At 55.3% G+C, this 15771-nt stretch overlaps 2 protein-coding genes across 12 annotated transcripts in view; one reads left to right on the forward strand and one right to left on the reverse strand.

Moving 5' to 3' along the window:
• On the reverse strand, positions 1 to 2476 carry LOC147349629 (uncharacterized). The gene is made up of 3 exons (XM_086364991.1): positions 2331 to 2476; positions 1284 to 2218; positions 1 to 238 (listed from the first exon to the last, which is right to left on the reverse strand). The coding sequence occupies exons 1-2, from the start codon at positions 2474 to 2476 to the stop codon at positions 1405 to 1407; spliced, it is 960 nt and encodes a 319-aa protein (XP_086221117.1). The 3' UTR covers positions 1 to 238; positions 1284 to 1404.
• Positions 1194 to 15771, forward strand: part of MAN2A2 (mannosidase alpha class 2A member 2) — a 22317-nt gene continuing 7739 nt past the window's right edge. Inside the window, exons 1-20 of one of the 11 annotated variants that reach the window (XM_086364477.1) lie at positions 1194 to 1369; positions 2158 to 2370; positions 3569 to 3718; positions 4259 to 4516; positions 4594 to 4738; positions 6746 to 6917; positions 7762 to 7889; positions 8103 to 8276; positions 8621 to 8807; positions 10924 to 11101; positions 11407 to 11609; positions 11797 to 11979; positions 12152 to 12266; positions 12495 to 12562; positions 12688 to 12853; positions 13342 to 13578; positions 13806 to 13928; positions 14171 to 14285; positions 14488 to 14645; positions 14821 to 14962. In XM_086364477.1, the coding sequence (XP_086220603.1) occupies positions 3587 to 3718; positions 4259 to 4516; positions 4594 to 4738; positions 6746 to 6917; positions 7762 to 7889; positions 8103 to 8276; positions 8621 to 8807; positions 10924 to 11101; positions 11407 to 11609; positions 11797 to 11979; positions 12152 to 12266; positions 12495 to 12562; positions 12688 to 12853; positions 13342 to 13578; positions 13806 to 13928; positions 14171 to 14285; positions 14488 to 14645; positions 14821 to 14962 (2884 nt within the window). In that variant the 5' untranslated portion in view covers positions 1194 to 1369; positions 2158 to 2370; positions 3569 to 3586. Of the gene's footprint in view, positions 1370 to 1733; positions 1873 to 2157; positions 2375 to 3271; positions 3719 to 4258; positions 4517 to 4593; positions 4739 to 6745; positions 6918 to 7761; positions 7890 to 8102; positions 8287 to 8620; positions 8808 to 10923; positions 11102 to 11406; positions 11610 to 11796; positions 11980 to 12151; positions 12267 to 12494; positions 12563 to 12687; positions 12854 to 13341; positions 13579 to 13780; positions 13929 to 14170; positions 14286 to 14487; positions 14646 to 14820; positions 14963 to 15771 lie in introns of those variants that run through there. The other 10 variants (XM_086364481.1, XR_015150046.1, XM_086364475.1 and 7 more) reach the window with 10 other exon arrangements.

Here is a 15771-nt window from a genome sequence, read left to right on the forward strand (position 1 = left end):
TTTGACCTTTTAAAAAAATTATTTATTTTTGACTGCTCTGGGTTTTGGTTGCTGCACTTGGGATTTCTCTAGCTGCGGCAAGCAGGGCCTACTCTCTTGTTGCCAAACACAGGCTCTAGGTCCTTTGGGCTTCATTAGCTGCGGCTCACGGGTTCAGTAGTTGTGACACACAGGCTTAGTTGCTCTGCAGCATGTGCTCTGCGGAATCCTCCAGAACCAGGGACCGAGTCCATGTCACCTGCATTGGAAGGCAGCTTTTTAACCACTGGACCTCCAGGGAAGTCCTTGACCTCTTGATAGAGGGGAACCTTTGGGAGTGATGAGAAAGTTCTGTGTTTTGACCTGAGTGATGATTAAACCTGTATATTCATTTATACCTGAGTTTTAAACTCATCAAACAGTATACTCAAGACTTGTGCCACATACTTTGTTGTGTCTCACTTAAAAAAAAAAAAAAAGACTTACCAGAGAACCAATAAGAGCTCTTGAAAATAAGCTTATGATTGCCAAAATGAAAAATTCAATAGGCAGGTTGGAAGATAAATTTCCCAGACTACAAGGACAAAGCACAGAAACACAGAGGATGATGGACCCAGATTACCTCTAACACCTTAGCAACAGGCATGTCAGCAAATGAACCTAGAAAAATGTTTCTGATGGTAATAAATGAAATGGGAGTTAAAACAATGAAGTGGGTTTGAAAATCTGGCTAATCAACGAAAAAGTTGCTTAAGCAATTTTCAAGTTTGTAATTGATGGTGGAAGCTGGCACAACTCTTTTGGGGAGCAATAGAATGCCAAGTATCAGTCTTATCAGTCCTAATCTTTTGAGCAGGTAACCTCACAGCTGCAAATTTGTCCTAAGGTAATAATTTTAATTTTTTAAAATACTTATTTAGTTTTGGCTGCACCAGGTCTTATTGTGGTTCCTGGGCTCAGTAGTTGCCCTGTGGCACGTGGGATCTTATTTTCCCAACCAGGGATCGAACCTGAGTCCTCTGCACTGCAGGGAAGATTTTTAACCCCTGGACCACCAGGCACGTCCCGAGGTAATAATTTTAAAAGAAGACAAATGTGGAATTCATAGAGATGTTCACTAGTGTGGTTTAGTATGCTGCAAAATTATAAACCCAGATGTCCAGTAAAAGTACAAGCGAGGAACGCATGGGTCTTGTTCGTTAATTGCCAACTCAGAGAGGGAGTTGTGATTAACGCACGGTACCACCAGGAGGCAGCACTCCTTTGCCCAAGGAGCGTAACTGCATCAAGTGAAGGATACCTACACCAGAGCTGAGAGGGGGCCGGAAAACGCACTCCACCCTTCGGTTGGTGAAATGGAGGAGGACTGTTTCTGCTATTGGTAGTTCAGGTGCTGACATCTAGGAAGAGTCAGAAAACATCAAGTCACGCGTCCGTCCTCGCGGCTCCGCGGCGCGCGGTCGTCCGGGGTCCGGGCTGCGGCTGCGCACTGCGGACCCTCTGCCGGCGCCGGGGGTCACGGCGCAGACCGCACCGGAAGCGCCCGGACCGGCCGGCGGGAGCCGAGCGAGGGCCGCGCGTGGCCCGACTGGCCGGGCTCGGCGGGGCGCTCCACAGGCGGCGGCGGCGGCGGCGGGGCCGGTGCGCGCAGGCGGGGCCGGGGCGGCGCGGGGGCGCGGCGAGGCTGTCCCCGCCCCGCACGCCGCTCGGCCCGGCAGCCGTGAGAGGGGAAGCCCGGCGCTCCGGCAGTCGGGCCCCTCTGGGAACGACCGGAGGGCAGACGCCCGCCTTCGCCTGCGTCGCTACTTCCGCGCGGGTCGCCGGCCCCGGGGGTGTGAGGGCACGCAACGCGGCCGGCGGGGCCCAGGGCGGCGCGGAGGCCCGCCGCGGACGGTAACGCGCTGGGCGGGCGCGGACGGGGCTCCCGCGGCGGCCCTGGCCGAGGTCGGCCGTGGGCGTCAGGAGCGCATACGGTGGTGGTGCTTCGGGGTCGGAGGTGGCTCCGGCCCCCTCACCGGACAGTGGCCCTTGCGGTCCTGCGCCCGGCCGAGGCTCGGAGCGCCGCGGGCTGGGAGGGCCGGGAGAGGGCTGCGGGCAGCAGGCGGGCGGGCTGGCCAGTGGCCGAAGACCCGGCGGCAGGTACCGGCCCCCCTCGGTGATCCCACTTTCTCTTCCCAGCTCTCCACCTCCTGTGCCCTGGACCCAGCCTACCAGGGCTAAAAATATTGCCCGGAGGCTCCTGAGCGGAATCAGATCGTGCTAAGTAGGGCACAACGCTGCCGAGGCGACAGAGCGTCTCAGCCCCAGGGTTGGAAGAAGGCTCTGGAGCGGCCGCTCCCGCCCCCGCTTGCCCGGCGGCTAGGCGGCTAGAGGTCTCTCTCAGCCCCGCAGGCAAGTGCGGGCCACGGGCGGTGGTGGAGGGCGCTGATACTCTTAAGTTGCCCCCACAGCCCCGCAGCTGTGCCTGGCGTCTCCCCACCCAGGGGATCTTCGACATCCATCACCGCGGGCTTACAGACCCTAAATGGTCTGTAAGCAGAGGCTGAAAGTTGCCCACTGTGGGAATTAGAACAGAGAGAGGACTTTGTAAGAAACATAAGCCGTGGCTGCTGCTGTTTTTTTTGTTTTGTTTTGTTTTTTTTAATTCATTCTGTATTCCTGAATAAGAGGAACTGTGCCAGGAAGTGTTTTTGGTGAGTACCAGTCTGATCCAAGCAGGCAGGGAGAAAGGCTTTCTTGTTAGTCTCTTGGAGCTTTGGCTGTATCCTTTAAATCAAAATAGACACCAGTTTATTCCTCTGAAATTAGAGACTCATGGCCAGGGAGCCTGGACACCTGCCTCCTTTCACTGGCTGTGTCTTTCTTGTAGGCAAGCTCTGTGGGCGGCTGGTTATAACAAGAAGTCGTATGGGTAGCTCAGGAGTCACAGCTGGAAAGTTTTGTGATCCGGTTGTTTTTTAATGGCATCCACGTGGGAGAGAGTGTCACGTCCACCCTAGGGACAGAGCTGCTACCATGACCAGGCAGGACTGCCCTCAAATGTGCTTAGTCTTACTAGTGCTTTCTGTGTCTCAGCCAGGAGCATACAATCCAGGTTGGGTCCATAGCCAGTGTTAGGATTCCGTGCTTAAGAGTTTTCTTTTCTTTTTTTAAATGTATATCTCCCATATTTAAACAATTTTTTAATTGAAGGATAATTGTTTTATTAGAGTCTTGTTGATTTCTGTCATAACAGGAATTGCTCAGTCTCTAAGTTGTGTCTGACTCTTTGCGACCCTGTGGACTGCAGCAGGGCAGGCTTCCCTGTCCTTCACTGTTTCCAGGAGTTTGCTCAAACTCGTGTCCGTTCAGTCAGTGAATCAACAGGAGTTAGCCAAAGTATACATATGTCACCTCCCTCTTGAACCTCCCTTCCAGCTGCCTCCCCATGCCACCCTGCCAGGTTGTCACAGAGCACGAGAAGCTTTTGTTTCTTTGGAGTCAGGCAAATTGGTGTCCCGCAGGAGCAGGAACTCATTGGGACATTTGGTGGAAAGACCACCACGGGATTTTTGCTTGCCGGAGCTACATCTGCTGTCCCTCCAGCCAGGTGTGTGTGGAGGCCAGTATGAAGCTGAAAAAGCAGGTGACAGTGTGTGGGGCTGCTATCTTCTGCGTGGCTGTCTTCTCGCTCTACCTCATGTTGGACCGAGTACAACATGATCCTGCTCGACACCAGAACGGTGGGAACTTCCCCCGGGTGAGTCAGTCCTGGCTGCTAACTTCTGCCTGCATAAATTATCCAGGATCAGGTTATTGCTCCAGCTGGAGAGTCATGGCAGCCCAGGTCAACAGGCAGATTTTCTAGAAAGCTGTAGGCAATGATGGCAAAAAAGAAAGGAGAGAGGAAAAAATGGCCCTGGGTACTGCTGCTCTGTCCACCTGAATTGGCAGACATTGCTCGTGGATTGCAGCTTTCCCTCCCACTAAGCCCCGGTGCAGTCCTTGTCAGCAAATGGTGCTCCAGGTAGGCAACATGATTGTCAAGAATAGGCATGGGAGGTGAAATCCTTGCCATCCATAAGCTAGAGAGTGAGGATACTCCCAGCCCAAGTGGGCTGCAGCCCTCAGTAGTGATTCAAACCACACCCGTTACCTTCTGGCCCTTTAGGCTCCTGGTCCTGCCTTCGATTTGGGAAGGAAGGATCATAGTCAGGCTTCAGGTGGTGAGCCGCATGCAGTGATCCTCCTTGTGACATAGGGAGCTGGGGGTGACTGCTTTCTGCTTTTTTGGGGGCAGAGTCAGATATCTGTGCTACAGAACCGCATTGAACAGCTGGAACAGCTGTTGGAGGAGAACCATGAGATCATCAGCCACATCAAAGACTCTGTGCTGGAGCTGACGGCCAACGTGGAGGGCCCACCTGCCCTGCTGCCCTACTATGTGGCCAACGGCTCCTGGGTGGTGCCACCAGAGCCCCGGCCCAGCTTCTTCTCCATCTCCCCTCAAGACTGCCAGTTTGCTTTGGGGGGCCGCGGCCCGAAGCCAGAGCTGCAGGTAAGAAGAGTCAGAGCCGGCAGGGACCCCCGGTGGCCGTGGCCAGGGCACTGAGCTGCTCTCCTCCTGCCTGGCAGATGCTGACTATATCAGAGGAGTTGCCATTTGACAACGTGGATGGCGGCGTGTGGAAGCAAGGCTTCGACATTTCCTACAGCCCACACGACTGGGACTCCGAGGACCTGCAGGTGTTCGTGGTCCCCCACTCTCACAACGACCCAGGTGAGTGAGTGCCCAGTGCACCCCAGGAGCCAAGGAGAGAGCTTTCTGTCTTTTTTTAAATGTATTTGTGTGGCTGCGCTGGGTCTTGGTTGCCAGGTGAGCTTTTCTCTAGGTGTGGCAAGTGTGGGCTACCGTCCAGTTGTGGTGTGAGGGCTTCTCGTGGTGGTGGCTTCTCTTGTTGCAGGGCACAGGAGGCTCTAGGGCATTTGGGCTCAGTAGTTGCCCTCCTGGGCTCTAGAGCGCAGGCTCAGTAGCTGTGGTGCATGGGCTTAGTTGTCCCGAGGCATGTGGGATCATCCTGGACCAGAGAGCGAACCCATCTCTCCTGCATTGGCAGGCAGATTCTTTACCACTGAGACACCAGAGAAGCCCTGTTTATTTTCTTTTTTTAATTGGAATACAGTTGATTTACAATGTTCTGTTAGTTTCAGGGGTACCGCAAAGTGAATCATTTATACATATGTATACTCTTTCATAGATTCTTTTCTTTTATAGGTCATTTCAGAGTATTGCATTCCCTATGCTATACAGTAGGTCCTAGTTAGCTATCTATTTTATGTATATAGTAGTGTGTTTATGTCAATCCCAGTCTCCCAATTTATTCCTCTTCCCTCTTTCTTCTGGTAACCGTAAGTTTGTTTTATATGCCTGTGGGTCTGTTTTCTAAATAAATTCATTTGTACCATTTTTTTTAGATTCCATATATAAGCAGTATCATATACTTGTTTTTCTCAGTCTGACTTAACTTCACTCAGTATCATGATCTCTAGGTCCATCCAAGTTGCCGCAAATGGTATTTCTTCCATTCCTGTCTTATGGCTGAGTAATATTCCATTGTTTGTATACACCACATCCTCTTTATGCACTCCTCTGTTGATGGGCATTTAGGTTGCGTCCATGTCTTGGTTAATGTAAACAGTGCTGCAGTGAACACTGGGGTGTATGTATCTTTTCGAATTCTGGTTTTCTCCAAGTATATGCTCAGGAGTGGGATTGCTGAATCATACAACCTATATTTAGGTTTTTTTAAGGAACCTCCATACTGTTCTCCATAATGGTTGTATGAGTTTACATTTCCACCAGCAGTGTAGAAGGGCTCCCTTTTCTCCACACCCTGTCTAGCATTTGTAGACTTTTTGATGATGGGAATTCTGACTGGTGTGAGGTGATAACCTCATTGTAGTTTTTATTTGCATTTCTTTACTAGTTAATAGTGTTGAGTATTTTTTCACATGCTTTTTGGCTGTCTGTATATCTTTGGAGAAATGTCTATTTAGATTTTCTGCCCCTTTTTTTATTGGGTTGTTTATTTTTTTGATACTGAGCTGCATGAGTTGTTTATTTTGGAGATTAATCCCTTGTTGGTTGATTTATTTGCAAATATTTTCTTCTGTTGGTGTCTTTTTGTTTTGTGTATAGTTTCCTTTACTGTGCAGAAGCCTTTAAGTTTAATTAGGCCCCATTTGCTTATTTTTGTTTTGCTTTTATTTTCATTACTCTAAGAGGTGGATCAAAAAAGATGTGATTTATGTCAGGGAGTGTTCTGCCTACATTTTCCTCTAAAAGTTGTATATAGTATCTGGTCTTAGGTTTAGATCTTTAATCCGTTTTGAGTTTGTTTTGTGTATGGCGTTAGGTAATGTTCTGATTTCATTCTTTTACGTGTAGCTGTCCACTTTTCCCAGCACCACTTACTGAAGAGACTGTCTAGTCTCCATTGTATATTCTTACCCCCTTTGTCATAGGTTAGGTGACCGTAGGCGTGTGGGTTTATCTGTGGGCTTTCTATCCTACTCTGTTGATTTCTGGGTTTGTGCTCATACCATACTGTTTTGATTACGGTAGCTTTGTAGTGTAGTCTGAAGTCAGGGGACCTGATTGCTCCAGTCCCATTTTTCTTTCTCAAGGTTGCTTTGGCTTGGGTGGGCCTTCTGGTGGCAAAGGTAAGGGAGGGACAGTTGGAGAAGATGGTGGCATCCTCAGGGGACCCTTTGTTGGCTCCCGCAGGCTGGCTCAAGACCTTTGACAAGTACTACACAGAACAGACCCAGCACATCCTCAACAACATGGTGTCTAAGCTGCAGGAGGACCCCCGGCGGCGCTTCATCTGGGCAGAAGTCTCCTTCTTCGCCAAGTGGTGGGACAACATCAGTGCCCAAAAGAGAGCAGCAGTCCGAAGGCCAGTGCCCACTGGGGAGGCAGGAGGGCCCTCTGGGTCCTAGGATGGGTGTGAAGTCCTTTTCTGGAGCTGTGGGTGCCAGGGAGAGGCAAGAGGAGACGGCAGAGATGAGCTGTGGTGGTAGAGGGGCCAGGGACAAGGTGGCAGGAACGGATTTCAGGGTCACTAGTATTAGGAAGAAAGCTGAGCGCCGAAGAATTGATGCTTTTGAACTGTGGTGTTGGAGAAGACTCTTGAGAGTCCCTCGGACTGCAAGGAGATCCAACCAGTCCATTCTAAAGGAGATTGGTCCTGGGTGTTCTTTGGAAGGAATGATTTTAAAGCTGAAACTCCAGTAATTTGGCCACCTCATGCAAAGAATTGACTCATTGGAAAAGACTGATGCTGGGAGGGATTGGGGGCAGGAGGAGAAGGGGATGACAGAGGATGAGACGGCTGGATGGCATTACCGGCTCAATGGACGTGAGTTTGGGTGAACTCTGAGAGTTGGTGATGGACAGGGAGACCTGACGTGCTGCAATTCATGGGGTCGCAAAGAGTCAGACACGACTGAGCGACTGAACTGAACTGAACTGAGTATTAGGAAAAGTCACAGTAGTGTGAGCACAGGGGAGAGAAAATGGAGGGCCTGGCCCTGGAAATGCAGACCGAGTCCAGGGATGAACAGAGCCAGAATGGCTGGAGGTTGGCTGGAGGGAAAGGAGGGCACATGTCTATTCTCGTGGTTGGTCCTGGGTTCAGGTAAGCTGGCTCAGGGAGCCCAGTGCACACAGGTCCCCTCCTTGGTTGGCAGGACTGAGCAGAGGGTCTCTACCCTAGGCTGAGTGTGTGCTCTTAACTCCAGGCTGGTGGGAAATGGGCAGCTGGAGATTGCAACAGGAGGCTGGGTGATGCCGGATGAGGCCAACTCCCATTATTTTGCGTTGATTGACCAGCTCATCGAGGGCCACCAGTGGCTGGAGAAGAACCTGGGTGAGTCCAGGCTCAGGAGCCGGAGTCTGCCCCTGTCACTGGGCCAGAGGACAGCAGTGGGGCTCTAAGGCCTGGGGTGGGCAGAGGGTGCTTCCTTTCAAGGCTGATTGCACCAGCATGGTTGCAGGGCGATGGCAGGAGGGGCTGTGGGGCCGAGGACCCAGTGGCCAGGCCCTGGGGCGTTCAGGCTCTGACTTCTGTGCCCCTGCCCAGGTGCAACCCCGCGCTCAGGCTGGGCGGTGGACCCCTTTGGATACAGCCCCACCATGCCTTACCTGCTGCGCCGTGCCAACCTGACCAGCATGCTCATTCAGAGGGTACACTACGCCATCAAGAAGCACTTTGCCGCCAGCCACAGCCTGGAGTTCATGTGGAGGCAGACCTGGGGTAAGGCCAGGTAGGGTAGAGGGGGTCGCAGTGGTAGTTCTCCCAGGGGAAGGGCAGGGGTTTGAGAAATAAGACCCACCAGTCCTTCAGAGCACTGGTGTAGACCATCAGAAGTGCTCGCCTTCAGGTTAGGTAGGGGATTGCATTGATATCTCTGGCCGCTGTGGAGCCTATCTGTCCCCCGGAGGAGCCATGGGCTCCCCTGCCCTCCTTGGTCCTGACCCTGGCCAGCATATCCTCGCAGCCTTGAATGTACTTCCTGCCTTTAGCTGGAGTAGTTACCTCCCCCGCCGGCTTCCCTGAGCCCAGCTCCACGACCTGACTCTTTGGCGTGTCTTCTGTAGACTCGGACGCCAGCACAGACATCTTCTGCCACATGATGCCTTTCTACAGCTACGATGTCCCCCATACGTGTGGCCCGGATCCAAAGATCTGCTGCCAGTTCGATTTCAAGCGCTTGCCTGGTGGGCGGATCAGCTGCCCTTGGAAGGTGCCGCCCCGGGCTATCACGGAGGCCAATGTGGCCGAGAGGTACTTGCTCCCTGCCCTGGACTGGGTGTGGTGGTGCTGTTCTCCCTGTGCAGACATGTATGGGCTGTGCTGCAAGGCAGGCTTCAGGTTCCACATTCATAAAATGGGGGCAGGGTCTGTTGGTGAATTCAGGCCCACAGCCCTTGCAGTGACAATTCTTTTAGTACTTTTTCCTGAAAAACCAGAGTGGCTGTAAGGTACCACCTTTTCCAGAAGGGTTTTATTTTCCCAAATGAGCGTGTTTTCCAGTGTCCTCATAAACTAATGCTGGAGCCAGTGGACTGCCTCAGAAGCAAATGATTCTCAGATTAGTGCAGCGCCTTCCAACCTTCAGCCTGCTGTGCCTTCGTTAAGCTCAGGCCTCCTGCCTTGGCTTGAAGTCAGCCAGGTTCCTCAGGCTCTGTGCACCTGGAATCTCATTCAGATGCACATTCTGTCCTGCCCCACAGAAAACAGACCCCTTTGAGAAAATCCTTGGGGACCCCTAAAAATGTTGCTGAAATGGCTTCCCTAGGAAAAGGTGGGTTAAGAGAGAGCTAAACAATGATTCAGCCAGAACTGGACTGGCCTTAAGAATGTAACCAGTTGAACTGGTTTTTGTGTTGCAACACTCCAGTTTCCATGACGTCCAAGAGGTGAAACATGTGACCAAAAGCAAAAGAAAGTAGTCTTTTGTTTCTAGAATCCAAAAATCTAAATGCTGCTTCCAAGTAAAACCCTTGGGCTTTTAAGGCACACTTTTTCTTGGAGCAGCAGCTGTGATCTAAGGCTAGGCAAGGTTTACAGAGCAAGTCATGGGAGATAGCCTCATTTTCTCCTTTAACAGGCTTACAGGGCTGATAAATTAGGGGAAGGTGGTATTTGAGGAGTTCTTCCTTGAGAACAAGATGGCAAAGAACAAACTGGACCAAGTACATTAGTGGCTGGTTGAAGTGTGACACCCGTGACATGCCACTCACCAGACTTGTCTAAAAAGAGCGGTGTTAATGCAACAGGGCTGTTTTGCTATTGATTATATTAGTGATTGGGATGAGAAAGAAAATGACACGTTTATATATAGTTACTACTATGTGCCAGGCACTGTTCTAAGTGTTTAACAAATATCAATTCAGTTCATTTTAAATCTCACAGTACTGTGATAGTGGGCACTGATGATAGGCAGTTTCCTCATTTGATGGAAACTGAGGCCCAGGAGAGGTTCAGTGAGTTGCCCGAGGTTGCACAGCTGGCGTTGGTGTCATCCGGCCCCCGGGTCTGGGCTCTTCACTCTGGGGCTGTGCCGCATCACTGACTGGTGACAAAGTAAATCTGGAGTGTCAGATCCCAGAAGATCTCAAGAGGTTGAAATGTGGGCTGAATCCAACCAGATAAGACTTCTGTTAACATTAGATATAACTGTAAGGTTCTACCCTTAGCGTCCGTAAACAGGATAGGAAAGTTCAGGATGAGAAAAGGTCTTGCTGGGCCACATGCACAGAAAACATGATCCCTAACGTCAGCACGGTGGGGTGAGCGTGGGGGCTGCTGCTGGGCCACATGCACAGAAAACATGATCCCTAACGTCAGCATGGTGGGGTGAGCGTGGGGGCTGCCAAACACGCCTGTGTGAACATACGGCCACTCTGGCCATACCGGGAGTGTGGCCTGCCTTCCCCTGGACGTGCGTGGTCAGTGCTGGGCCCTGCACTCCGGGTTCCTGGATGATGGGCTACTCAGAGACCTGCTGGTGAGTGGATTCCCAGCTGCTCTGTAGGAAGTAGAGAGATGAAAGAGTGGGGATGGAAGAGCAGGGACTGCAGAGCCTGATGAGGAAGCCCAGGGGAACCCTCGCACATCTTGATTGTCTGAAGGACCGACATGGGCATGGAGAATTGACTTGTTCTGTGCAGCGTCCAGGGCAGAACTGGAGCCAGGGAACTGAAGCCCTGCCTCTGGAAGAACTCTCTAGTTGCCCAGAGAACCCCAGGCTCCCTGGGGCTGGGTTTCCCACCCACGAGCCGAGTGAGTCCGTGACGGGTGTATGAGGGGGCGCCTCTCGGGCGGGCGCCTCTCGGGCTGGCTTCCCTCAGGATCCGGGTGAGGCTCCGCATGAGCCGGTTCCCCTCCCCACCTGCAGGGCAGGCCTGCTCCTGGACCAGTACAGGAAGAAGTCCCGGCTCTTCCGGAGCAATGTGCTCCTGGTGCCGCTGGGCGATGACTTCCGCTACGACAAGCCCCAGGAGTGGGACGCCCAGTTCTTCAACTACCAGCGGCTCTTTGACTTCCTCAACAGCAAGCCTGACCTCCACGTGCAGGTGTGAAGGGACACTGAGCTGGGGAGGGGGCCTTGGCGGGGCTGCAGCCCAGCCCTTCCTGTGAGGTCTCCTGCTCCCCAATACCACTCCAGAGCAGGGGCACATTCGCAATTCTTGGGTGTGTTTTTCCTTTTTTGTCACAATTCTTTCCCAAGCTCCCCAGCTTCTGTGAGGTCCAGGCCAGGTCCAGGGACTGCCCTCTGCATAGACCAGATTGCTCCCCCTCACCCCCAGCTGTGGCACGGGGAGCCAGAATTCCCAATAGACTCTGGAGCTGATGGAAGGGGGTTTTGGGGTCCCCACAGGCCCAGTTTGGCACCCTCTCCGACTATTTTGACGCTCTATACAAGAGGACAGGGGTGGAGCCGGGGGCCCGGCCTCCAGGTTTCCCTGTGCTGAGCGGGGATTTCTTCTCCTACGCGGACCGGGAGGACCACTACTGGACAGGCTATTACACTTCACGGCCTTTCTACAAGAACCTGGACCGCGTTCTGGAAGCACACCTGCGGTGAGACGCCGCTTCCAGGCTGGAGGGAGAAGGGTTCAAGGAGGGGCTGGATTGGCTGAGCAGGGACGCGAAGGGCATGGAGACCAGGACACAGAGAAGGGGAGGAAGGAAGAGGCGTGGGGCTTGCAGAGCGAGGGTGGGCCCAGGCGAGCTGTGTGGCATGAGGCCAACTTGTCTGTCTGGGCAGGGGCGCAGAGATCCTGTACAGCCTGGCTGTGGCTCACGCCCGCCGCGCTGGACTGGCCAGCCAGTTCCCGCTCTCGAACTTCGCCCTTCTGACGGACGCTCGGCGCACACTGGGGCTCTTCCAGCACCACGACGCCATCACAGGCACGGCCAAGGAGGCCGTTGTGGTGGACTATGGGGTCAGGTGGGAGTCCCCTCCTCTTCCCCATCCACTCTGTGCCGCTGCCCACCATCCCCAATATGAGGATGCACCGGGTGGTCCGTGGGCTGGCCTGCTGGGGGCTCACCCTGCTGGCTGGGGGACAGTCTCTCGGTGGTCACCTCTCCCCTGGTCCCTCTCCTGCCCATCCTCCCAGGCTTCTGCGCTCCCTTGTCAGCCTGAAGCAGGTCATCATGAATGCAGCTCACTACCTGGTGCTGGGAGACAAGAAGACCTACCACTTTGACCCAGAGGTGCCCTTCCTGCAGATGGTGAGCCCCGCTCCTGCGTCTGCCCGAGGGGACCTCTGGTGTGCGGCCTGGGCCGAGAGCTGTGGTGCAAGGGCCTGGCTCTTCTTTTCCCTCCCTGTCCTGGGGTGAAGGATCCCTGCCCAGCACAGCCGCTGGTCCCCATCAGGACAGGTTGGGGCCTGGGGAGGCAAGTCTCTGAGTCAGGTTGAGCCATGCGATGGTTCTCCCCTCCCCCTGACTTAATTCCAGGATGACACCCGCTTAAATCACGACGCCCTTCCAGAGCGCACAGTGATCCAGCTGGAATCTTCACCCAGGTGAGCCTGGCTCTCCACCCCTCCCAGCTGCTGCCGCACTCTGAGGGATTCCTGGCCTGGCCGTGTTCCTGCTCCTGTTTCCCCAGAGCAGGGGCCTCCTGGGTGAGCCTGCCTTCTGCTCACAGGTATGTGGTGCTGTTCAACCCATTGGAGCAGGAGCGGCTCAGCGTGGTGTCCCTGCTGGTGAGCTCACCCCGGGTGCGTGTGCTTTCGGAGGAGGGTCAGCCCCTGGCCGTGCAGGTCAGCGCGCACTGGAGCTCTGCCACCGACATGGTCCCTGACGTCTATCAGGTGAGGGGGGCTCGGCATGTGGGGCCCCGCCACAGCCCTCTCTGCTGATCCTCGGCCTCTCCCCGGGGCCTCAGGCTGTCTCTTAACACTGGCTTCCCAACTTCCTGCTCGCAGCCTTCTTACTCCCCATGTTGGGGGCTGGCGTCTTGAGGAGAGGAGTTGCCTGGAGTTTGGTCACTCCTGGGGTTTGGGTCTGTCCTTGAAAGGAAGGTGACGTTTGCTGTAGTGTGACAGTAGGAAGGACACAGTTACGTTGTCCCATTATTCATTCATTCAGCAGATTTTTCTTGAAATCTTACGTGTGGTTACCATTTTGTGATTTTCTGAGTATCATTGGAGACTCATGAAAGTCTTGATGAGGTGCAAGTCGCCTCACCTGCCCTTTGAGAGGTGACAAAGGCCCCCGCAGTGGGTGCAGGATTTGCTTGGGCTCTTAGGCCAGAACCTCAGTCCCGTGTCCGAGGCCATCAGCCCTCCCGTGCCCACAGGTATCTGTGCCTGTCCGCCTGCCAGCGCTGGGTCTTGGCGTGCTGCAGCTGCAGCAGGGCCTGGACGGGCCCCGCACGCTGCCCTCCTCCGTGCGCGTCTACCTACACGGGCGGCCGCTGTCTGTCAGCAGGAATGAGGCATTCCCTCTCCGTGTCATTGACTCGGGCACCAGTGACTTCGCCCTCAGCAACCGCTACATGCAGGTCTGGTTCTCAGGCCTTACCGGGCTCCTCAAGGTAAAGGGCCAGGGGCTGGGCGCTGGAGCGGGTCACGTGAGCTGCCTCCGGCCCGTGAGCACTGCCACCTGGCTGGCGGTGGACCTGGGAGGGGGCAGTGCCAGCCCCGAGCCAACAGCACAGGGAAGCAGCGCTGGGCTCCTTGGGGAGGTTCGTCCGTGCCCTCCCAGGGGGCAGGCCTGATGTGCTGGTGTGGGGCCAGGGGTCAGGGCTGTGTTTCTTGGCAGAGTGTCCGAAGGGTGGATGAGGAGCAGGAACAGCGGGTGGACATGGAGTTCCTCGTCTATGGCACCCGCTCGTCCAAAGATAAGAGTGGAGCCTACCTCTTTCTGCCTGACGGCGAGGCCAAGGTACCCTGAGGACACCCCACAAACCCCAGGGGGCCCTGGGAGGCTTCACAAGCCAGGGCACCTCACCCACTGCCCCCATGGGGGGCGGGGGTCCGAGGAGCGCCACCCGGGGCTCGGGCCTGGCTCGGCCGGGGTCTCAGCCCAGAGCCTGCTGGCCACAAGTCCTGCTGCTTGACGCCGGCCGGCTCCTCCCTGTTTTGCTCTCGTGCCGGGGATTCAGCTGCCCCCTGCTCTTTCCTCAGCCCTACGTCCCCAGGGACCCACCCGTGCTGCGCGTCACAGAAGGCCCTTTCTTCTCAGAGGTGGTTGCCTGCTACGAGCACGTTCACCAGGTGGTCCGGCTGTATAACCTGCCGGGTGAGCCCCACAGACGGGGAGCATGGGGAGGAAGGTGTGGCTCCACGGGCTGTGACGCGCTCTTGCTCCTGCCCGCTCTCTGTGTCTGTTCGCACATTTGTCCCCAGAAAGCACGTTGTTTAGCTTTCTTGGAGTAGAGCTTGGCCGCAAGTGCTGGGACTCGCCTGGGGCACCCTCTCTGGCTGTGGCTCACTCCTCTCAGCCTCTCTCTCTGTCCTGCACCCAGGGGTGGAGGGGCTGTCCCTGGATGTGTCGTCCTTGGTGGACATCCGCGACTACGTCAACAAGGAGCTGGCCCTGCGCATTCGCACGGACATCAACAGCCAGGGCATCTTCTTCACGGACCTCAACGGCTTTCAGGTGACACCTCAGGCCTGGGGCCCAGAGACCCCGCGGAGCACAGAGCTTGACAGTGTTTAATGGCTGCATCACAGGCCCTGGCGGGCGATCTGCTCTGATAGAGAAGGAGGAATCCGAGCATGGTGGGGGCCCAAAGGGGGCCAGAACGCCCCTGATCGGCTGGCCTCGCCCGCAGGTGCAGCCCCGACGGTATCTGAAGAAGCTGCCCCTGCAGGCCAACTTCTACCCCATGCCTGTCATGGCCTACCTCCAGGACGCCCAGAACCGCCTCACGCTGCACACGGCCCAGGCCCTGGGCGTCTCCAGCCTCCACGATGGTGAGTGGAGCAGGCGCTGTGTGTGTGGTGGGAGAGGTGCAGAGGGCAAGCTTGAGAAGCCCGTCCCTGCCCCCGAGGCCTGTCCCCTCGTGGGCCTCTCCCTCTCCCGGTCAGCCACAGGCCCAGTGGGGGATGACAGGAAGGCAGTTGCCTGCTGTCGCCCCCTCTCCCCGCTGCCGGCAGCTGTTGGGGTGACGGGAGGGGGTGGCCTGTTGGATCCCCTCCAGAAGCAGCAGGCACTGAGGGGGATCGTCAGCTGAAGTGGGTGTGCGCCTTCTCCTGGGAGGGCCAGGGTAGGTACAGCCGGAACAGTGTCTTCAGGGTTAGGATGAATTATTCAGCAGAAGAGAAGAATGTGTCCTGTCTTTCTGCTAGCCGTCATTAAAAGACAATGACCAAAAAGAGAGAAGGGTGGTCTCGAGAATCAGAAGGAGGACTGAGAGGACCGACCTGGAGCCGGCAACCCGGGCAGCGCAGGCGGCTCCTGTGTCCTGGGGTGAAGCGAACAGTCGGCACTTGGGGCCTTCCAAGGCCGTCAGGCTGGCCACCTTTGGGCTGGAACGTTTGGCAGGGCTGAGCCAAGGGGGCTGAGCCAGGGATGCCCGATCCAGGCTCTGCGGGGCCTGCAGTGAGCACGGTGGGGACCTGGCGCCCTGCTGGAAGGCCTGTGCTGCTGCTGCCCCTTTGCCCACGGTCACCCGGGTTGTAAGACTCCTCACTCAGCCGAGTGTCCCGCCTCAGTGCCCCTGCCCTTTTGGAAAACGGTGCGCTCACAGTGGCGGTTTTACATGCAAGGGATCTGTTTTAGG

This window comes from Bos grunniens, chromosome 21 (assembly GCF_055505025.1).
Source record: "Bos grunniens cultivar Pamir isolate PY7600 chromosome 21, Bosgru_T2T1.0, whole genome shotgun sequence".
Classification (NCBI taxonomy): domain Eukaryota; kingdom Metazoa; phylum Chordata; class Mammalia; order Artiodactyla; family Bovidae; genus Bos; species Bos grunniens.

Excerpts from the sequence above, each read along its gene's own strand:
- LOC147349629 (XM_086364991.1), bottom strand. The coding sequence starts at position 2,476 with ATGTCGAAGATCCCCTGGGTGGGGAGACGCCAGGCACAGCTGCGGGGC. Across the intron at positions 2,219-2,330 it reads TCTAGCCGCCTAGCCGCCGG|GAGCCTCCGGGCAATATTTT; the intron begins GCAAGCGGGGGC and ends GATTCCGCTCAG.